The sequence below is a fragment of the Phaenicophaeus curvirostris genome, chromosome 17 (genome assembly GCF_032191515.1).
Source record: "Phaenicophaeus curvirostris isolate KB17595 chromosome 17, BPBGC_Pcur_1.0, whole genome shotgun sequence".
NCBI classification, from domain to species: domain Eukaryota; kingdom Metazoa; phylum Chordata; class Aves; order Cuculiformes; family Cuculidae; genus Phaenicophaeus; species Phaenicophaeus curvirostris.
In genome coordinates, this window is record NC_091408.1 from 9,394,668 (window position 1) to 9,417,378 (window position 22,711).

Below are 22,711 nucleotides of genomic sequence, written 5' to 3' on the forward strand. Positions count from 1 at the left end.
ATCCCAGCAAACATGTTCTTGCAAGCACTGCCAGCTCCTGCTTCTTGGAAGACTCGCTCGATGAAGCCTCATGTTCCGGTGACATGCAGCAAACTTGCAGGAAGGCCTCATGTGGGAGGTGTCCCTGGGATGAGCCTGACTCTTATCTTGCCAGCCAGCTGCAGGGGGATTATCCGGCACCTCAGCTATGCAGCTGCAAACACTCTTGCACTGACTGGACTGCCTTAAAACTTTCTACTTGTGCTGTAAAGCCAGCAAGAAAGCGAGGATTGGACTACCCTGGTAAGTCAACAAAGCTACCTTCTGTTCTTCTAGGGTTTTTTTTTCTTTCACTGGCTTGACAGATTGCACAGAAAACACTGCTTTGTGGCAGGTATGCGTAGTTCTCCTAAAGAACTTCTGGCAGCTGGTGTTCAACAGTGGTGTGGGGCTGCAATACAAAGATGGGTCATTGACCCATGTCTCCCAGCACAGTCACAGCTCCAGGAGATTATTCACCTGTTGGCACAATGTCTGGCATGGAAAACTCCACTGACCTCCACCCTCAGTGGTCAGCGCCTTCGCTGCTGCTTAAGGACCATTTATCACTTCTTTTCAAAACTGGAAAGGCTATTTTTTACTTGCGGTAATGGTAAATCTATTTCTGTATCTCTTCTTGCAGCGTGCATGAACAAAGCCTTACCTACAGATATAACTGAGAACTATGATAGTGCATGAGCAGCTTCATATTCTAATTTTTGATTCCCTGATGTAAATTTTTTCGCAGCTATCCTAGTAACACACCTCCAGTAATGCTGAGAATACAAGCAGCTCCTGTACATTCCTGAGGACTAGTGAAAATTAATTTGATGGCTGCAGCTAAGGCTCCCAGTAGCCTTCTGTTCAAATCCAGGGTTGGAAGACCAGGAGCATTCCCTCTCCCATAACGAGAGACCAAGAATTTGTACACCTCTTTTAACTCTCTTTTTTTCAGAGCTCTCACATCTCCTATGAAGGACACCAAATTCACCCAACTTTAGAAACTCGAACTCAGAACAAAGACGTGGGTTGTGGTGTCTCCTTGCCTGGTCTCCACCTCATCTGTTTCACTGGGGGATTGTTTGCAGGTGAAGATGAACAGCGGAATTCTCTTCTTGTCCCTCCTTGGCTTCCTCCCACTCGTGATACCCATGTGCCCTGTGCCATGCAAGTGTGCCACCAACATTATTGACTGCACATCAAAAGGCCTAACTGTAGCAGAACTACCAGCTGCTTTCCGCCCTTCAGCTGAAATTATCCAGCTTGGTTACAACAGGCTCACCTCTATTCCCAGTGGGCTCTTTGACAACCTGCAGAGCCTCCAGGTAGTCTACCTACAGGGCAACCCTTGGGAATGCAACTGTGACATCCTCTACTTGCGTTCCTGGCTCCAGTGGCAGCAGAACCGGACCTTATACAGGGATGTGAGATGCACCTCCCCAGCTCACCTGCAGGACCGGATCATTGCCTATCTGGCAGAAGATGAGATCATCTCCACATGCCAGTACTGGTACTGCAGCCTGGCTCTCCTCTCTCAGCTCTGTCTCTTCATCCTCCTTTTCCTCCAGGGCATCTTCGTTATCTTCATCATTGTCTACCTGCAGAAATTTCGGAGAATGGCTGCTGAAGCCCGAAGCACCATCCAAGATCTACACTAGCATGTAGACACCTGGGTGTCTTCTTCAAGAAGCACCTACAATACCAGACTGAAGACCCTCCCTCTCCCTTGGGTGATGCTGTGCCAAGGCCATCTGGTTCGTGATGTCCAGAGGGGACAATTCAGTGCAGCATCTGATCCTGACTGCAGTGAGGAGCAGGACTTGAACTGATCAGACACTTGCTGTATTTCCAAAGATCTGACCTTGTGTTTTTTAATGCTTCAAATTCTTTAGCATGATCTTGATTCCTTTGCTGAGCTGGGAGTTCTGGTTTAGTAGTTTAAGGAAATCATGAACCACAGTAACCAGAACTGCCTCGAACTCCTCATCAGCTTGTAGGGGCTATGGTGCCTCATCCTTGTGCTATAGTGTTTCAGCCATGCTTTCCGTGATGCTTCTGGTTGCATTGGGTCAGGTAAGGCCAGAGATGGACAGTGAACAGGTGAGGTACTGGACTAGGGAAACGGAGAAATACAGTTTCCTTGGTGTTCCCACAGGTTGCCTTAGTGACTTTGGACGAGTTACTTAGTCTTCTCCTGCCTCAGTTTTCCATCAGTAAAAGGAAAAGGATGTTTCTTCCTTCTGGATGCATTTCTTCTTGGGGAGGGAATGTTTAGAAGCCTACCCCTTTACCCTATCTTCATTCCTTATAATCTACTTATGCTTTTAATACTGACTTCAACATGAACTGAGTCAGACTGGGGCCCTGAATGTCCAGAAGTTCACCCTGAAGCCAAGAGTTGTTGAGACCAGAGGCTCCTTCCAACTGTGCTTGTAGGGCACCTGTCACAAGAGATCCACTTGTCTTTAGAGACTCAAACTGCAAACCTTCTGATATGTCTACTGCTGGTTACGATGGCCCTTAATTAATTTTGGAAGGAAGTAAAATTGAAATAAAAGAATGATGCATGATGATGCAAATTACTTATTTTTCTGTTTTACACAAGGTGTCTTCTGCTCTGTCACACTCCCTGGCTGTTCTCATGCTCCCTTATGCTTAAATGTTGTCCTGAGATGAACGAACACTGACAGTAGGTGGACATGTGCACGGCAGGGTCAAACTCAGACCAGCATCCACAGTGGGCCAGTCTATATGTGGGGTTTCTCTAACTGCATGACATTGGAAGGGTGCTTCTTGGTACAAGTACACCTGCTTCAAGGGTGTTCCAGTTCTCCTCTGAGGCCCTCACATCACATCAAAACAGAGCTCAGTGGTGAGGAGCACAGTTCACCTGGTGCTGGCCATGGGGACCAGTGGTGAGGTGGTTGGGTGGTGGTCCCAATGACCAGTAACGGTCCCCAATGGCTGGTAATGATCCCCAGCTCTGGTAACAGTCTCCAATGGATGGTAACAGTTCCCAACTCCAGTAATGGTCCCCAAAGGCAGATAACAGTCCCCAACTCTGGTAACAGACTAGGAGAAGTCTGGCTGGAAAGCTGCCTGGAGGACAAGGACCTGGGGGTGTTGGTTGACAGCAACGGAACATGAGCCAGCAGTGACCCAGGTGGCCAAGAAGGCCAATGGCATCTTGGCTTGGATCAGAAGCGGCGTGGCCAGCAGGTCCAGGGAGGTTCTTCTCCCTCTGGACTCGGCACTGGTGAGACCGCTCCTCGAATCCTGTGTTCAGTTCTGGGCCCCTCACCACAAGGAGGATGTTGAGGCTCTGGAGCGAGTCCAGAGAAGAGCAACGAAGCTGGTGAAGGGGCTGGAGAACAGGCCTTATGAGGAACGGCTGAGAGAGCTGGGGGTGTTTAGCCTGGAGAAGAGGAGGCTGAGGGGAGACCTCATTGCTCTCTACAACTACCTGAAAGGAGGTTGTGGAGAGGAGGGAGCTGGGCTCTTCTCCCAAGGGGCAGGACGAGCGGGAACGCCCTCAAGCTCCAGCCCGTGCCCCACCCGCCCCAGCGCGAGGCGCCGCCTGAGGCGAGAGGGAGCGCGGGGCGGGGCGGGGCCGGGAGCCCTCAGGGCTGGGAGGGAGCTGCAGCCGCTGCCAAAGGCTGCAGTGACCCCCTCCGGGGGAGAAGCAACTCCTGTCTCAAAAAGTGGAATGTTTTTGATTTAAGGTAAAGTTTCATCTAAGTAATTGTGGGGTTTTTTTGAAAGTTTGACAGAATATCCCTCTGAGAGCGTGTGATTCTGCCCCTCTGCTCCTCTCCTGTGAGCCCTCGTCTGGAGTGTTGTGTCCAGTTCTGGAATCCTCAACATACGAAGGAGATGGAGCTGTTGGAATGGCTGTAGAGGAGGCTACAAAGATGATCTGAGGGCTGGAGCACCTCCCACACGAGAACAGGCTGAGAGGGTTGGGGTTGTTGATCCTGGAGAAGAGAAGGCTCCGAGGAGACCTTATAGCGACCTGCCAGTACCTGAAGGGGCTACAAGAAAGCTGGAGAGGGACTGTTCACAAAGGCTTGTGGTGATAGGACGAGGGGCAATGAGTACAAACTGGAGAGGGGCAGATTTAGACTAGACATAAGGAAGAACAAATTTTCCATAGGAATAGAAAGCCTATTTTGCAGCTTGTTCTTCCCCAGTGCCCTTTTCCCAGAATCAAGCTGCAGATGTGTAGGGAAGTAGCTCGGCCCACCGTCTTCCCTTCACACGTTCTTTCCTGTTTCTCTAGCTCAATTACTCTGTTTCTTTAGCTGGTGTCTGCCTGTTGTTGAAGTCCCTTTGCTTTACTGATACATGCAAGGGATGTAAAAGTCCCTTGTTTTCCCAATACTATTGTGAAGCTCTCATGTGCGGCAGAATGAATGCCAGGTTTTGACTGCAGATTTTTAGCTGAATTTGCCAGGGTTCGAGAATGCCGAGTGCACGTTTGCAGGTACTGACAGTGCACAGGCTGAGTTGCTAGGAGAGGCTGGACTGAGAGCAGCAGAATCCCAGCCCTGTGACTGCTGAGCTGCCTGCCCGTCAGCACCGCTGTGGGGAGCTGGAAAACCTTCAGGACTCACTGTGCCCGCCACAACAAAACAAATGCTAACTTTGGCTTCGCTTCCCAGGGAGGCAGGACGGGCCCTGACTCTACATCATTAAGTCTTGGCACGTGAAAGTCAAACCCCTGTTTTGGCATCATTTGCACCTGTGAAGAATGTGACCAGCTGCAGCAATGTGATAATGAATTGCAGTGAGCGCGGAGTGATTTGTGTGCCATGGCAGCATGTCTAATCCATAAATCTAGAGCCTGCATGTCTTGGCTTCTCCAGGCTCAGAAAGCTGCACGTCACAGATGCTTTCTTGCTCCACTGGCTTGTGGAGGATCTGCTGTGCTGCTGCTGAAGGAAGAACTGGCTTGCTTTCTAAAGAGAGGGACTGTCAAAAGCTGCACAGTGGCTTTAGAAGGGAAGCAGTGGTGAAATGTGGCAAAGATTAATGCAGGCTATTAAGCTGCTTTGCCAATCATTCCCTAGTATCGAGGCCGAGCCAACACCAGTGCATGCAGGACTGGGCTGCCAGGCCTGTGGGACAGGTGGCTGCATTACCAAAGGTTCCCTGTACTTCCAGGCAGCTCCTTTCTCTGAAAGACACTGGGTTAAAAGCCCTGGGAAACCAAACCAAAGTGTGTTTTCAGCCTGTGTGACGCAGAGCTCCGAGCCTCCAGTGTCTAAAAAGCAGGTCAGCATTTCTGGAGTGAAGGACCAAGGTGTTGGTAGGTGACATTGAGGAAGGCACACTGGTTCTTCCTTCTTTCAAATGCTCTGTTTTCAATGTATCTGCACAGTGACTCTTGCACACTTTGCAGAGTAAAAGAAGTCTTGAAAGCAAAGCTAAATTTGAAAGCAAGCTCGTTTTGGAGCCTAGAGTATTTTAGCACCAAATCTCATAGAGAACCAATTTCTCAATCCCTGTACCTTATGGTGATAGTGGTTATGTTTTGCTTCAGGACAGCTGCAGTGCTGGTTTATAGATTGTCCAGGTTCATGTGACACAAGGGAACCAACTCCTCCTGTTTTAAATAGACTTTTGTCATTTCTGCACCATTGTACCTGGGATGAAAATATCACACTTGTACACATGAAGAACAACTTGTTATCCTCCGCTGCTGGGCTTGGTCACTGAGACAGGCCAAGTCTATGCAACAGCTGGAGACTAAGCAGTGCTTGGAGATTATATTGAGGAAAGTCCTGCAGAAGCATGGAGTATCGCAGTCTTGCATAGTCACAGCTGGATGCTGTGCATCTGCCCAAGTGAGAACATTCAATAGATGCCTTGGTGGCAGCCTGGTTGGGGATTTGTTGCATTGCTTACAAATTGAAAAAGACATTTTTTATGGTCATTAATATAAGGCTACCCGGTCTTCTTCAAAACCCTCATTTCCCTTCAGGATTAAAGTATGCAGGGCATCCCACAGAGACTGCCAAGAAAAGCAGTGTTGATTCCACATCATGGGACATCTTGTCTGTCCTAGGGTACATGGGAGAAAAACTATTTTAGAAATGGCTTGTACTTTTTTTTGTATAGTTGCATATGAAAACTGAGGCTCCCTCAGGCTCATAAGCCTGATTTTTAGAGAGTTTTAGTGGAAAGTGCATAGTCTAATGTAACAGGTTTCCATGAATTATTAGTTATCTTGGATAAATGCCTTGAAAGCAGCAGGTTGCAGTGTTAAGATCTGTCCTGAAGACAGCAGGTATGTGTATCCTGTACATCTAGTTAAGGTATATGTTTCTCAGAAGGACAGGATAGAGCACTGCTGGAGCACATAAAAGATTTAAGTGAGTTTAGTAAGAAAAAAAAAATCACCCTCTGAAATCTACAAGTGATTCTTTTCCCTATTTCTTTACATATCTCGTGGTCTGCTTCTGCTCTGAAGTGTTTGTGACTATGGTGAGCAGAATATGCTGAGAAGTATTTCCTTATATTTACACATAGGAGGATTAACGTGAAACTTATGAAACCAAAATGCCAAGAATGCCCTCTGTGGGTACCTAATGGCTCAGGCTGCGCAGCACTGACCTGCTGTCCTCATCTGTAATAGCTGATGATCCCTTCTAACCCGCTCTGGCGCAGCAGCTTGATGCCACATCAGTGCTATTCCTATTGCACAGAAACAGAGCTCCTCTCACGGGGTGACTCTCTCCAGAGCCATTCCCTGTGCAGACGTGTACTTTGGAGCTGCTCGGGAGAGGGCAGCAAACAGCTTTCAGTCTCCTGTTTGCTTCTACTGGTAAAATCAACAGGAGGTGTGGGCCTGGGAGAGAGTGAAGGCAAGTGTGTTGTGTGTCTGCCCTAAGAGAATGACAATGATGCTCCAAACTCACCTGCCCAAGCAGCAGATATTGCTTTTTAAACCTGTAACTAGTAGTTTAAACATCAGACTGAAACCAAGAGGAAGGGAATGTAGACATGGTGGTACTCAGGCTGCGATGGTTCTCTGTGAGGTGTTTAGACTGGTGAACTCTGAAGGGCTGAAATCCACCCTTTAGCAGGTTGGGGGAAAAAGCTTGCCCATCATCACTGAGTGGTGAGAGCAGTGGGTTTCTGCTGCTGTGCCTTTTATAGACAGGAGGGTGCCTGCAGGATGAGTGGGAGGTAGGTGCTCTGAGAATACCACAGGGCTAGGTAGGAGGGAGGTGCAGAACAAGTCAAAGTGATTTGGGCTGGTTCTGTGCATCCGTGGGACAGAAAATGCTGAGGCTGAACAGGCAAACATGTCAGCACCCAGGGAATTTAAACGCCCCTGCACTGGGCAGGAGCTGTCAGTAGCTGAAGTCTGGATTGAAGCACTGCCAAACACTGACATCCCCTGTTACAAATCATAGCCCTTAGCTTGGTTGTCTTTCATGGAATACAATAACAGCCATGCCTATGTTCGGGGAGCTTTTCCCAGTAGGAGATTTTAACTCTGTCATTCTCAAGCTCACCAAGAGATGGTGCAGGTATCCACACTTGTTCTGCATCTCCATTAACTCATCTTTCAACACAGTGTTAGCAAGCTAATTTTTTTTTTCCCAGGATGAGGCTTTAATTCCCTCCCATTGATCATGGCCAAAGGAGAGAGCTCAAATGGATATTTTATTCCAGAAACAATGCCCCTCTTATGCGCTGTGTCATGCTCTCTGTGAATGAACCTGCAGGTGAAATGAAGATTTTTTTTTTTTCCCCAGGCTGTTTTATACCATTCTCAGGTGAATGTTTGTATTAGATCAGCTGCTTGGATTCTTGCAGGGAGAAACAAAGGAGAAAAAGCTTGAAATCTTTGTTCCATGGGGACATCAGACAAAATGACAGCCAGTGGGACTTGGGCTTCATATTTAGTTCCCATAAATTCCCATGTGCTGCAGCGAGATTGTCCACATTGAAACCTACAAAGCAGAGGGCAGTTTCCCTGCGCAGCTGTACGTGTTTTTCTACCTTGTAATGCTTCTCTCAAGGTCCAGTCCAAAAACTCCACCCTAAGCTGGCTGTTTGTTTCAAACCAAAGCTCGTGTCATCCTCCTTGCCTCATCCTCAGCTCTGCTGTAAGCTGCTGCCTATTCTGTAGGTACCTGCTCTTCTAGACCCTTCCCAGTGCTGTCAGCATTTTTCAAGTTGTACATAAAATATAGCTTGCTACTTTCCCATGTCTGATCCTTTGCTGGTCAAGTTGCACCAAAACTATCAAACCGATTAGTTTGATGATCCAGTGCAGAAGGCTTTGAAAGCAAATTGTTGGTGTTCTTCATCACTTCATCTCCTCTCATCCCCTTTGCCACTATCTGTCAGGAATGGCATTTTAATGAACCCTCTTCTGCTTTTCCTCTTTGCCTGAGAATTGCAAAAGTGCAAGAAGCAATGTGGTAATTTCTGTGCTGCCTTCTTCTAAATGAAGGGAAACTCCCTCCAGGTGCTGTGCCTTAACTTCAGTGTGCAAATTCCCCTGAAATTTCTTGCAGCGTGGCAGGTAGAGTGGTTTATATTGATCCATTGCTGGTTCTTGGTCTGAGTAAAAAAACTACTGTAATGTTTTCTATTTCTGTGCTAAGTGAGTGAAGCACATGTAGAGACAAAAAGATATATGCTTACATAAGGTAAGGGTGGAGAGAGAGGGAAAATTGCATTGTCTGTAATTTGAAAATATATCATGAGATATATTTTTATGTGTGGATGTGAGAGAAGGCTCCACATTAAGTGCATTGTGGTTTGAAATATGTAGCAGTGCTCACCCTGTTGGAGAAGTCACACTTTGGATAAGTCACTGTGTGGCAATAAACCAGTGCTCTAATTTCTGCTCTAGGTGTGCAGGGAAAAAACAGAGATGCAACTGCTGAAAACGTGTGTAACCTGAAGGCAGTGAAGCCCTGCTCTGTTCTGCTATTGACTTCAATGAATCCAGGGTTCACCGAAGGAGACTTTGGAGTGTGTGGAAATGTGCTAGGCCATGCACGCAAATTGCCAGTATGAATCTCTCATTTAATGAGATCCAAAGCAGGAGGGCAGAGCTGTGGGGCAAGAACACTTGATTATCCATGTCTTGGTAGTGTAACATTAGTTATGTACAGCAAGGCAAATATTTCTAAAACCACCAAAAGCATCAGAGTCCTGTCAAAACGAGAGGAAACTGAGATGAAAGCTGGGCACTATATCCCCTAAACTCCTTTCAGTGGTTAATTAGCTGTGGAAAAATTAGCATGTATTTTCAATCCCTGTTTGTCTTAGTTTCCAGCATTCCTACCCTGTCTTGTCTTTATCTGAAGATGTCTGTGGGGCCCCATGTGCTAGGCGCTCTACATTCCCAGAGATGGGAAATTGTGAAATCCATGTGGGATGAGAAATTATCTCAGATGTTTCCCATCTTAGACTCTTTTTCCCCTATCTATCTTGGAAGCGATTCAGCTGAAACCCTGGGCATACAACTGGTGCATTCATCTTCATGCTCACCCTCCTGCCTACTAGCAACCACTTGAGTTTCTCAATGAAAAATTACTCTAATCCAAAAATTGTATCTTAGTGTTTATGAACAGGAAAACAGGTATCTAAACACGTCCCCTGATTATATATAGATATGTATCTTTACCCATGTTTTAAAAATAGGCATTTCTATCAACTGTTCTTAATTGGAGGTTTGATATTAAAATAATAGTTCACTGCATGGTTTCTACCAGCTTTGTACCTTGCACAATGGAGAGGATCTGTCTGCTGAAGTGTCTTTCATTGCATGTGTGGTACAGCAGAGGAACAGGAAGAGCAGGGTGGGGTAAATGGTCTTTTTTATCAGGACTACCAGTGACAGGGCTTGCTGCTGTTGGGGAGAGTTGGCCCCATCTGGAGCCAAGCTTCTGTGGCACAAGTCTTCCTGCAAGAGACTGGATCCTGCCTAAGTTACAGCTTTATTTTTGTTTTGCTGCGCAGGTGGATCCACTGGTTGGAAGCAGTGCCAGACTGATGGCATTTGGGGTTTCTCCCCTGGAAAGCAGAGCTCAGAGGCTGAGAGTTCATTAACCACAGCCATCCAGCCTGCCTGGGAAGGACTCCCAGGACCCCTGGAGGTGCTGAGCCGCATGTGTTGACACACTGGGAGTCCAGTGCCTGCTGTTTTGCTCTTATTTCAAAGGAAATGTCAGTTGGAGAGGGAATGTCTTCCCTGTTGGGAAGCAGCTGGAGTATATATCAAACAGGAGCTTTTGCTGGGGTAGCAAGGCACCCAGAAGGTAGCCTCTTGTGTGAAAGAAAAGGGAGCAGGCAGCGATCCTGATGGCTGATCCATCACAGAGGTGGCCTGGCATTAGTGCAGTTAAGGGTCGTGGGCGCCCTGCCCGCTGTGAGCAGGCTGCAGCTCCAGAGATGCTGGGTCGGCATCTCCTTGGGCTGTGCTGTGTCAGCTGGAGGAGGAAGCGAGTGAAATGTGGTGCTGAGCTTGGGTGGTGCACTGTTAACAGCACCACTGTGCCAGACCCCTGCATCCCTCTGTGTTGACACGATCAGGGTGTGAGGTTACTCAGTGATGATGTCGGCTGGTACGGAGATGGACGTCTGTGCCCAGGACAAGAAGCGTGTGAAGCTGAGAGGCTGTGTGGAACTTGGCGCCTTCTGCTGTTAGCACCAGCAGCAGCCTTGTGTAAACTGCTGTGGTTTTAGTTGACCACCCATTAGAAGAGATGACTTAGTACAGTACGGGGCACTATCTTGTGCTCTTCTCTGGAGCAGTTCCAAATCCTTGGGCCGTGAGTGGATTCACCAGTGTTCCCTGTATCAAATCAGAGGCTGTTCTCCACCTGGACTAATGCCACTAGGAGTTTACCAGGTGTCCTCACTAGCTGCCCAAGGTGGCCAACACAAACCCATCCTCAAAGGTGTTTGTCCTCAGCTCCCCTGAGCAAGGAAAGTCTGAGCTGAGCACTGCGAAGATGAAGATGTCCTGGCAGGCATGTGGGAGCATTAACTGCTGGCTATTCATTTGCTGTTGTGAGCTGCCTGGAAAAGGTTTCCTCAGTCAGCAAGGGAGGAAGGACCTCACTGCAGTCTAGGCTCAGTGCTAGTGATGCTCAAAGTCAGCTGACAGCAAACAGACCTCAAGATGAAGTCTGTGTGAACCACCAGGAAAACAACCAGGAGCAAGCAGTAAAAAGGGCTGGACCTGATGGGCAGTTTCCTGGCAACAAGGAGCTTGATCTGGGCTGGTTACTGACTATTTACAAATGCTGAAGCAGTTGTTGCCTACTGAGTTGGCCTAGTTGCATCCTCAGCAGTTCTTAGAGATGGAGAATGAGCGGCAAGAATAACAGAAGAGGGAGGATCTGGTTACAGACTCAGAGAGGAATGCCAGGATTTCCTTGATACTGGCTTTCTGCTCCTCCTGCCCTGCCCTCCTACCTTTCTGGCTAATCAAGCCCTGTTTCAGAGTCCAGCATGGCAGGAAAAGGAGACTATTTTCTTGGAGTTGCTGCACCCAAGTCAGTGTAAGCCAAGCGGTACATAAAACATAAAATACACTGGAACTTCTAAGCTTGGAATGAAGAGAAAAGCAGAGGAACTTGTGGGCTGCCATAAGGCACCCCGTAGCTTTATGGCAAAGCAGCTTTTGCAGGGACTTTGTGAGCAGAAGAAAGTTTTATTGAGTAGTTATCAAGAAACTTAATCTAGAAAGTTAATCTCGGAAGTATGCTAAGTTTGAACATCTGTAAGTGCTTTGAGATTGAGTGAAAAATGCTGGTCAGAAGGAGAGAGTGTATCTGTGGTTCAAAGCAGGGGCAAGGATATACCTCCTGGCTACAGCCTGGCTGTGCAATAACTTCTGAAAAATTATTTCTTTGCTTTTGAAATACATTTGACTGCACTGTGTGGTATGGCGTTCCCAAAATGTTTTCCTTGGCTTGTCCAATACCTCCCGGCCTCAATTCCTTCTCTTTTCCTTCCCTATTCTTTGCAAACAATTCAGTTTGAACCTTACTTTACTTTGTTTAGGTTTAGTATTTCCCTCAAATATTTAAGGCTATGATACTTATCTGGAGCAGCAAGCCAAGGAATCACAGAAATTCTGTGTTAATGCCTAACCCTCCTTTTGCTACACAGAGGCTTCCCTGAGCAGATTTGTGAGCTCCCCAGCTGCTGCCTATTCCATCTCAATGCATCACAGAGGATTTGATCTGTTGTGTTTTAGATGGTGGGACCCTTTAAAATAGCTGCAGGCACTTACACTTACCTTGTGATGAACCTACTGTTATATGAAGTCTACTTAGCAGAATACGAATATCTGTCTTGTAGATTCTTCTCATCAACAGATCCCACAGGTCTTTGCCAAGCTGGACCCCAGCTGTTACAGCTATTGCAAAGATGGAGGCAGGGAAAGTTCTGGAATATGTCTGCTCTCACAGAGCACATGGAGCAGCACAGCTGGGACTGAACACCCCTACATCTCACACTGGCTTCCTGAGAATTGGGAGGGGAGGATATGCAGCCCCAGGTGGCTGTCTTGCGTTTAGCTCTTCCTCGCTTTCTTCTCAATAATTTTTACAGTGCAGGAGAGGGACCGTGTTCCACTGTTCTTCACAGTTAAGTTGATCATCAAGTCCCCTCTAGTCTAAGGCTGGAAGAGTTGGTGTTACTCACTGACACCAGAGTCTTGGGGGCAGTGTCTGTCTCCAGGCCTTGCGTGTCGACAGGCAGCTGCTGCCACCTCACAGAAGTCTTGCAAAATGCTGTCATGAGTCTTTTCAAAATATTCAGATCCTGGGTGTTACAGGAATGACAGGGAACAAGGGCATTTTTTGATGTGTGGTGCAGTTAGGAGCTGCTGCACTGGGAATCTATCTAGCTTCAGTGTTATTGAGCATGGAATGTATCCTGCAGTCTGGCAAGATGCAGAACTAGCAATGGGAACAGAGGTCTCCAGTCCCAAACACATTTCACTCAACTGTGCACAGAGATATGGGACAGTGTCCTCTTTCAGTGTGCAAGGGAAGCCAAATCCTGCTTTCATCAGGTCTGTGTGTCCTTGGAGTAACTGTTTCTCTCTGCTATGCTGCAGTGATGCACTCAGCTCTCCCACTTGTGAACCACAACACCCACTGAGGGATATGTCTTCAAGCGCTCAGCCGTTTTTCCTGGAGTCTCAAGTACAAAGGCACTTGTGATGCTCAGAGAAGGGAGGGCAGAGTGCATGCCTGCCCCATAAGATAACGTGTCTCCACCTACGCCTGGCACGGCTGTGTTTTTCTAGCTTTTTTGTGGTTTGGTTGTTCTCCCCCTGCACCCACAAGACCCTACTCTAGTTATAGCAACTGCCTAAATCTTTCTTGTGTTCCTCCCACAGGACCCAGGCCCAAGCCCAGCCAAGCTTTTCATACATGTCTACAGATAGACCTTTGCCCCTATGGTTTGCCTGGCCCCCTCTTCACCCGTGGACAGGCACTTCAGTGCATGAAGTGGACATTTTCCAGCCCTAAGCTGCCAGAGTTAATTAACCTTCTGCTAAGGCCAGGCCAGTCTTTCTGGGAAACTAGATCTATTGGGTTGTGCATTCCACAAGCCTCTCCTTGCCTGGCGTCTCATGTATCTGTTCAGGAAAAATCCATTTCTTCCTCCATATATTTGTGCTTTGGGATTGGTGAGGGCAGAAGCCCAGGGAAGAGAGAAGGGATCGAGTTCCCCAAGTCTCCCTGTTGTCAGCAGCTGCCAGGAACTCACCATGGGAGAAAACCAGCCCAAAGCTTCTGGAGATGCCGTGGCTCTTCCTGGGCGGAGGGTGCATGCGTTGTTTTCCCCTTCTCCTCTAAGAAAGAGCCAAGTCTCTCCTTCCTTGCAGCAGAACTGTCTTTGTGTAAGGCAGCTGCCATAGTTTCCGAGGAACTGCTCGCCATGACTGGTCATGATGTTGCTGTCCAGCTTAGCCCTTGTCTTCCCTCTTCCAGCAGACTCACTCCACTTTCAGAGGAAAGCACAAGGTTTTCCTCTGGGCTCTGTTTATGTGGTACTACTAGTCAAACCTCTGCAGAATAATGACCTTTCTTGTAAAACAAAATACCTCTTTTGCTCTGTGCCTAGTGCATCTGTATGTTTTCAGGCGTATACCACCTGCATCACTGTGCTTCGTCTCATGATGGGTTAGTCCTGGTGCCAGAGGGAACAAACGCTGGGTTGTTCAGTCTCCCAACACATACGTGCCTGACTCCCGTCAGTATCATGCTGTATAAAGCCATTTATCTCCCCCTCCGTGGGGCAAAATGCTGCCTTCCAAAAGGCCCTAATCAAGCAAAACGCTGGCCAGACCTGTTCCCGTTAACTGAGCCTGTCTTTCCTTGTAAGAAAAAAAAGTCTAATCATGCTGTCTTCCAAAAATAATAATTAAAAAGTATAAGCTTGCATGAAAGCACGTTATGCTCTGGAGAAAGAAAGATAGGGACCTTTTTGATTGGTGCTGGAGGCAGGATACAGTGAGGTGTTTGCTTAATGTGAAAAAAGCCAGAATTTACCTGTATGTTCCACTCCTGTTTGGATAGAGACTGCAAATCCCCCCTCTCCCATCCAGTACCATGAGTGAGTTGCAGTAAATCAGGACAAGCTGAGAGGGTTTCTTTTTTTTTTTTTTAGGAAAGAGCCTTGATTGTCCAGCTATTTTTCTCCCTTGGTGCTGCTTCACGCCACTTCTGACTTTGATTAATAGGTCTCTGAATAAAATGTTAATCTAACTAGGGGTCCTTGGCCCAGCCCTCCCCCGCGACCTTCCATGCCGTGCTCCAGAAATATCAGAGAAAACACACAGAGGTTTTGTCTCCCTGCAGAGCACTTGTAGCTTTTGATTAATGGGTGGAAGGGCCCAGCTCCAGGTTTGTGGCATCTCTCCCGACTGCAGAAAAATAAGCAAAAAGTCACCAAACATGACACAGAGAAGGAAGGTCCCAAGAGCCACAATGAAAAGAAAGAAAGGAGCGAGAACAGCTTATAATTCAAGATGTACCCCACTGTAAGCCTTGATATTTGTGAGTCTGAGTTCAGACCTTCATCTCCACTTTAACCTTTCTTTATAATGAGCTCAGACCACGTTGCTGGATTCAGCAGTTTCAAAGCTCAGGGATGTCTTAACTGCTAATATCTGTGTCATGAACTACTCTGCACAGTGCCCTGGTCTGACCCTTCACATGCATGTGTTAAGAGTGGTTAAGATGGCTTAATAAAAAAATGAGACCTTACACTTCAAACAGGACACGTGTTTCCCCTCTTCCCCTTCGAACTCTTGCCCATTCTCTGAATCAAACTTCTTTTGGAGCTTCTGAAATGATCAGAAACATGTGCGTGATTCCTGTTTTCTGGCCAGTACTGAACTCGGAAAGGCTGTTCTTGTATTACTTTCATGTGGATGCCAGACCTGCTGGAAGTTTGCTTGTTCTCTTGAGGTGGATGATTTGGTGGAACTACACGTATAAGAAAAAGCTATTCCTGATGCAAGCCTTAAGTAATGGTGTGGGATATGCATAAAGTGTGAAAGAGAGTGAAGACTGACTTGGGTCCCACCTTATATCTCCCTTCCCTTGCGACCCTTCTGTCAAGAAGTTAGTGCCCTGTTGTGCTCCTCCATTTTCTAATGGACTAACTGGAACAAAGTTTCTGTCACTTAGCTGCTGGACACAGAGCTGGGAGGTGCAGGCTGGGCTATAAGGCAGGTAGGGCTTCTTGTACATGTGCGCAGTGGTACAACACTAACTACGGAAAGGCTCACACTATTGGGAAAAGAGGAAAATAAATTCCTTGAATATTTTAAACCTGGAGGTTTTGGTCAGAATATATAAAGGGCTTTAATTTGTGCAGCTGCAATATTCCCTAGTGCTGAGAAGTCCTGTATGCTCAGCTGCTGGAGAAATCATTCAAATAAGAAAATTCAACCCTGATATCAAGAGATTTACGCTTTCTTCACCTGGAAGGAGTCTGTGAAGCAGCATGGCCTTTCCTGGCACCGGTGTGGGATCACAGTGGCTGTATGGCCTTTCTTCTCCTCTTGGCATCTCCCTGGAGGCCTCCTCGGTCCTTGACCGGCCTGTCATCCAACTCACTCGACAGCTGACATGCCTGGAGGATGCGGCTGTCCCTGTTGACAACAGCTTTGTTTCCCCTGTGATGAATGACTTTGTGGCCCAAGCTTCGCCATTGTCCCCTGCCTGTGGCCTTGCTTCAGTGATTCTTATCTCTGCCCTGGGCATCCCCTCCCTGCAGCGAAGGTGAGCAGTCTCCAGTGCTGCTCCTTCTCAGGAGATGCCTCTCCAGGACCTGGGTCGGGGGAAGGACAACGGGCATCCCCTCCAGGTTGAGTGAAGTCAAACTGAGGTGTTTACCCGGGCCTGTGTGGCATTTGGGTCTTATCGGTGAGGGGAAGGCAGATACGAGGGATTCTTTTCCTTAGTCAAACAGTCAGTTGTATAGGCAATGTGGAAGCACTCGTGTAATTACTGTTCTCTGGCTCTCACACCCCTATCTTGTAAATCACCAATCCATCACAGCCCTCCTCCTTGTATTGTTCTATAATTAACTGGACAAACTACAGGAGCATTGTCATAGCTCCCCATTTACAGAGGAGGGACAAAGACCTGAAGGAAGATTTCAGTCCCCTTCAGCTTTTTTCCTCTTCAACTTTTTTTTTTCTATAGCTTCTGATCCATCTCTGGCTCTAAAGATGTCTCACCTGCTTCTCTGAAAGAGCACTTATTTGCAAACCTACAATCAGCACAGGAGGAGTGGCCACAAAAGGACAGACCCAAGGATTTTAACCCTTCTTGTTCCACTACAGATGCTCACATATGCTCACTCACTCCATAGTGCAAGGAGCATCTCAGTTCTGAACAGGCTTCAGACCTTCTGCTAATGAAAATGAGCTGCAGTTGCCTTATCCATTCCTTCATGATAATATTCTGAGGATTTAGCTCTGAGCAAAGAGTCTACTTATGAATTAGATACTCCCCAAGGCTGGATTATGAGCTACAGGAGAGATGGAAGATTTCCAAAGTGTGTGTTAGTACAAAGATTTGGGGAGTTATTGGTGCTTTGGTGTTACTGACCCAGGAAGGTGGATGTTACGCTTCAAGGTTCCATGTGGCTCTGAAGGCTATCAAAAAAGTTTGATGTGTGCTCCAGGCTGTGGAGGGAACTGGCAGTGGTTTGGGGCAGTAAAGGTGATTTCATTTCTGTAGACCTGGCATGTGAGGCTGCTGGGCAATATGGAGAGCTGGTTGAACTCTGCATGAGAGGGAGGAAAACCTGTCCCTAAGTTAGGTCATTTTTGCTTTGAAGACTGTTCCTGGCAGCCTTTGGAGAGGGTATCCTGCTCTGTTACCCAGTGAGAGAATACAAGGCTGTGGGTGGATCAGGAGAACTAAAGCTAAAGCTCTGCTCCTCTTGCTTTATCTTCTTTCCCCCTCTTGCCTACAGGGATGTCACTACTTCAGAGCAGGGTGTTTCTCTCACTTCGACTCCTAGCACCTGGCATGCTGAGGTCCTGTTTTCAGAGGGAAGCCTTAGACATTGGAGCACTACAAATAACAATGGTTTATAGACCCTCTCTTCTCTTCCTCTGCAAATTTTTAGAAAAGGTCACAGTTCTCACGGCTGCTGCTTTGACAATAGAATTTAGTCTTTTGTGTTGATAGTGTCACACAGCCAACTTTGCTAACCCCATGGGCATCCCTTGGAGCAGATTTTGGCTTAGAGGCTGAAGATCTATTTTTCTTCCTTATTTGAGGTGTCAGGTGGGTCTGCTGGATGAAATGTATGCCTTTATGTTCTGGTAGGCAAGGCCTTATAATGAAAACCAACATCATTGCTTATTTAACCTCCGTCCTCAAAATCTTCCTTTCCAGCTCTTGTGAGCTGTAAATTAGACCTGTCCACCCCATGGAAACTCTGCAGAAATGACCTAAGGCTGACCTCCAAGCCATGGGGCACTTCCTCGTGCTACCTGCATCCCAGTGACCAGGTCACCTCTATTAATATCTGAGCACATTGGATTCCCTCTTGTGGGGCCAGTGAAGCACAGGGTGTCTAAGCTCCACTTGGAAAAAGGCTTTGCCACTTCAGTACATTTGAATGGAAAGGGGAAGAGCTGTTCATGTTTATTTTACAGCCCCTTTTATTGCCTTGATTTATAGCCTGAGGCTGTGAGTTAATTGAGGTCTAGTCCAGGAGAGGGCACCTGGGAAGGGGAGGTGCTGCTGTTCTACCAAAGAGAAAACAGACAGGAAAGTGCCTTTATAATGCTCGATTTGTTGCAAACTCTGGCCCTTGCTCTGTGACAGCAAGCCAAGCTCTTGCCACCAGAACTGGTTGCTTTGGCTCAGGGACCATCCTTAGCTCACCGTGGGTGGCAAGGGCCAAGGGGCAGAGGTGAACCAAAAGAAGGTGCTTTTTCTTGGTATGCCCTTCATTAAAGCATCCTCCTGCCTGTCTCTTCTGGGTGAAACCTAGTCACCTGTATAAGTACAACTGTCATCGCCTTCTCTAATGGAGACCTGATAGGGTTGTTCCCATAGCCTGAAAGCAGTTGTCTTTCAGTGCATACCTCTTGGGCTTGCAGAGCAGATGCCAAGGCCAGCTCTCTTCTTCAGCACCTAAAGTATGGGATGCAGTGAATGATGCACATTTACACGTGTGGGAGGGTTGGTTCACACTTTTCTGTGTTGGAAACAGTGTTGTGGCTGTGGTATATTGCACAACCTAGTGCAGGTACCCTGAGCCTGCTCTGGCTGCTCCTGAGCTGTCGGGTATGGGGATAGGCTTGGAGCCACTGGGATACCAGCATCTCTGCTACTGCCTCTGAACTGGTGGGTCATGAAATCTGTGTCCTGTCCCCACTGAAGCTGTGCTAAGGGAGCAGTGTTTCTGTCCTGTAAAAACCCATGATAGGCCAGGGGCAAAGTTACAGCAGCTTCTCTTGTGCCGCTTTCTTCCCTTTGGGCTATTTACAACATGTGTGCGTCATAAATAGTACTGTGCAGCCACTATGCCCTTCGCAGGAAGACCCTTTCCTGCTCGGGGTAGGCCTTTTAGGCCTGGTTTGTGCCAGGGAGAGCAAAGTCATTAAAAATGCTGTCAGATGAACTGCAAGGCTTCCTTCCCTTTCCAGACTTGCGTGGAGCAGGTACAATGTCTTCATTTGTAGCACCCAGTCACTCCTTGAATGTCTAGTTCAGTAAATTCCAACTGAATGGGACAGAGCAGCTGTGTGATGCAGGTATGAAAATCAAATGAAGGTAAACTTGTTCAGTGGGGAATACTCCATGTTTCTTGCATCCTAATGTCGGAGCTTCTGCTTCTTCATCCAACCAGCAGTGAAACCCAAAATCCACAGGCAGTGGCAGCAGGATGCTGCTGGACAAGGCAGCCCAATGGGTCCCTTTGGAGCTGAACCCCCCAAATTCTCAGCATGCTATTTGGCTCACTGGAACTCTTCAGCAAGGATCTATGTTCCTAATTCATCACCAGGTGACATGAGCAGGAAATAAAAAGAACAATTTATCCTTCATTTCTCCTGCGCAATGAGCCCTATTCTTTAAGCCATCAGCCTCTTTATCTTATGCCATCAGAGTGGCAGCAGTGTAGCTTGTTTTCATTTGTCTCTGGACATGCTTGAACTTTCAGGACACTTGTTTAACCTCAATCAGATAATCCCCTCTTTCACTCTGAAAAGAGTGCTCCTGCACTGCTCTTCCCTTGCCCCATTGTAGTGCAGGAATACAGGAATATACACTTCAGCATGCGCCGAGGGGTCATTCATTGGAGACAAACCCACAGATGCTGGTGATTGTTTTAATACCTTTGGCTTAGCCCTGCCCTTGCTGGCTGGAGAGGGGCCGGGGGTGGCAGGGATGCTGAGATTCAGAATGCCACTTGCAATTATGCTGTGTGTGTGCTTTTACAGTGACCATGTTGTCCCTTCGCAGGTGTGTGGCTGCGTGGGGTGCCTGGGAGGACTGGGGAGAGCAAAGGAGTTTCCTAGACCAAGGGACGGGTCTGAGGCCTTCCCACACCGGCTGGCAGGGGCCTGGGGTGTTTCTCCCCCGTGCTGCTCCCGTCAGGCTGATCCTCCGCCCGCTGGTCGGCAGAGGGCACCGACAGCCTGGAGAGTCCTTGAGATGTGCCGGCTCTGCGGCTCCCACCGGCCAGCCGGAGAAGGGGATGTCCTGCCATTCGGATAGACACCTCTCCCAGCTGGACTTTGCCTCTGCTTGCTCACTCCAGGCAGCCAGCCTGAGCGACTTCCCACAAAAGGAGTCTCTGAACCCCATCGTTTGCCTGTGTGGCTTGGACACTCAATCCCAACCTGCCCCACTCATCTCTGCTGCCAGCGGCTAAAGCAAATATTGTTAACAGGGTCACTGGCTGATCAGATCCTTCTGCCTCTCCTTTGCTTCATGCTTCAGGTGATCTGGAGATGTTTTACTGGGAACTTGTCCCTGGATCAGGGTGCAGATCTGCATTTCCCCGTGTGAGTTTCTTTTAGGTCAACATACAGGTGGTTTAAGATACACTGGCTGTATGAGTGCTTCCTACTAAACCTTCACTTGGCTTTTTCAAACTCCACCCCAAATTAGGCCATCACTGCTCTGCTAGAACTATTTACTGCTCTTTTCTACAGACACAGGTGAAAAAACATGTGCTATGCTGCATGGGAAGTTTTGAAGCCAGACACGCTGCACTGACTGGCGCTAATGACATTCCTTATAGCCTTCTTGCCTTGGTTTTAAAAGCATGTGGTATCTAAGAAGGCATTCCTGTTTCCTTGTTTTTGTTGCATCGCAAACTCCTGCTTCCCTCGTGGCCTGCTGGACTCCTTTTTAACGTAGGATTGAGCTCCACGTTAGACATTGTTAAGCTGCTTCTGCAAAGGTAACTCGATTTCCTTTTCTGTGGTCCCTCCTTTGCAATAGATCCAAAATGTGTAGTTGCAGCGGAAGTTGGTAAAAAGCTATTAAGAAATACATTGCCTTTTTCTCCTGCAAATTATCCTCCCAACAGATGAACAGTGGAGAGGTGAAGCCAGATTCAATTTTCATCTCAAACTGCTCTGCAGGTGTTGTGTGGACAACCTTCCCATCCCTTGTTGTGTAATCCAGTGAAACAGTCCAGCCTTTGGAGTCCAAACCAGTTGTGACTGGCAGGCTTCAGTTGCTTATAGCACCTCCATCAGAGAGATATTTGTTTCAGTACACCAGCTGCAGTGAGACTAGTAGTGATATTGCGCGCCTCCTGAGTTATTGTCAGAACTACCTTCAAACCTTTGTTTCATGTATATGAGTCTGGAAGAATGGTGCTGATTTTTAGCAGACTTATTCCAGGTTCATGTGCTGTAAATGAGGTCGAGGTCAGGCTGACTGATGTCTCAGCTTTGGTCCTCCGTGGTTTTCTGTCCCGTTTTAATTCCATCTGTTGCTTTCCTAATTGCAGTTGATCAAGAATGAGCAATGAGTCATACAGGAAAAGTCTCACGCATCTGCTCATACATGTCACCTAAATCCCAGACCAAATCTGTCAGGTACTTGATTTCTTTTTCATTCATTTCTATGTACTGTATTGCATTTTTCTAACTTGAACTAGAAAAGCAACTGAGGCTGGAAGGCAGCAACTGAGGCTGGAAAGCTACAACAGAGGCATTCTGTGAAGGTCTCTTTTTCCACATGGAAATGTGGGAAAGGATCTCTATTAGAGGCTATTGCTTTCTGGTCTTTTGGAGTGTTCTTAAACAGCACAAGCATAATGTAACTGACTTCAAGTTATGACAGCTGACTAAAATGAGGAAGATTTTGCTTAGAGTTGGAAATGACATACAGATTTGTAGCTGTATTTAATCATTGTTGATGGTGGCATGCTGTTTAATTTGCGTAAGTAAGAAATCTTTGTAGCAGCCAGTACAGAAATGTTTAACTCAAATTTGTTGATTATATATAAATGCTGGGCAATTCTAGATGTGCTTTTCCAGAATTGAATTAAAGGTGCTTCTGTAAACTCCAGAAGATAACTGTGCTTCTGGAAACATAAAGCTGGTGGACTGGGGGTAGTGAGCTTTGTAATGCAATCTGTATGGATCTACTGGATGTGAATCAAACTAAGAGTGTGTTTGTGGGCGGAGGGATGGGCACAGAGAACAAATCACAGGTGATTTGTCTTAAGGTAGGTTTCTCTGGCAATGATTTAATGTCATATAAATTCCTCAAAACAGGAGATCAGGAGAGCACATCTTGAATATTCATATCTTCAGTACATCACCATCAAAGTCAGTCTCTACATGTCTTCAGCTATTAGCTTGCTTTTTTATTTTTCTTCTGGAGTCAATTGTCCCAGAATAGTGTAGTTCTACATTATGGCCCTGGTTTCTTTCATCTCCATGCAGTTGTCACTGCCTAGGTCGCCTGTACTGTGGAAAGTTAAGTAATAACCTAGCTTCATGCTTTGGATTTGGCCAGTGAAGAGCACATGAGCTCAGAGCTGATGTTTTCTGGTGGCACCTGCTGTTCATCCATGTCTGGCTATTGCTGAAACTCTGACATAGGAAAGTCGTTTCATTCTTCTGGACTGGAGTCACTGTTTAGATTGTACTGTTTCTTCTTCATGGGAAGTCTTGGTGCAGGAAAATATT

The 22,711-nt window shown here is 47.2% G+C and overlaps 1 protein-coding gene across 1 annotated transcript; it reads left to right on the top strand.

Annotated features, from left to right (window-relative positions):
* Positions 1-221: 221 nt before the first annotated feature.
* GP1BB (glycoprotein Ib platelet subunit beta) lies at positions 222-2,587 on the top strand. Its single transcript, XM_069871121.1, has 2 exons — positions 222-282; positions 1,107-2,587. The coding sequence occupies exon 2, from the start codon at positions 1,113-1,115 to the stop codon at positions 1,674-1,676; it is 564 nt and encodes a 187-aa protein (XP_069727222.1). The 5' UTR covers positions 222-282; positions 1,107-1,112; the 3' UTR covers positions 1,677-2,587.
* Positions 2,588-22,711: the final 20,124 nt, after the last annotated feature.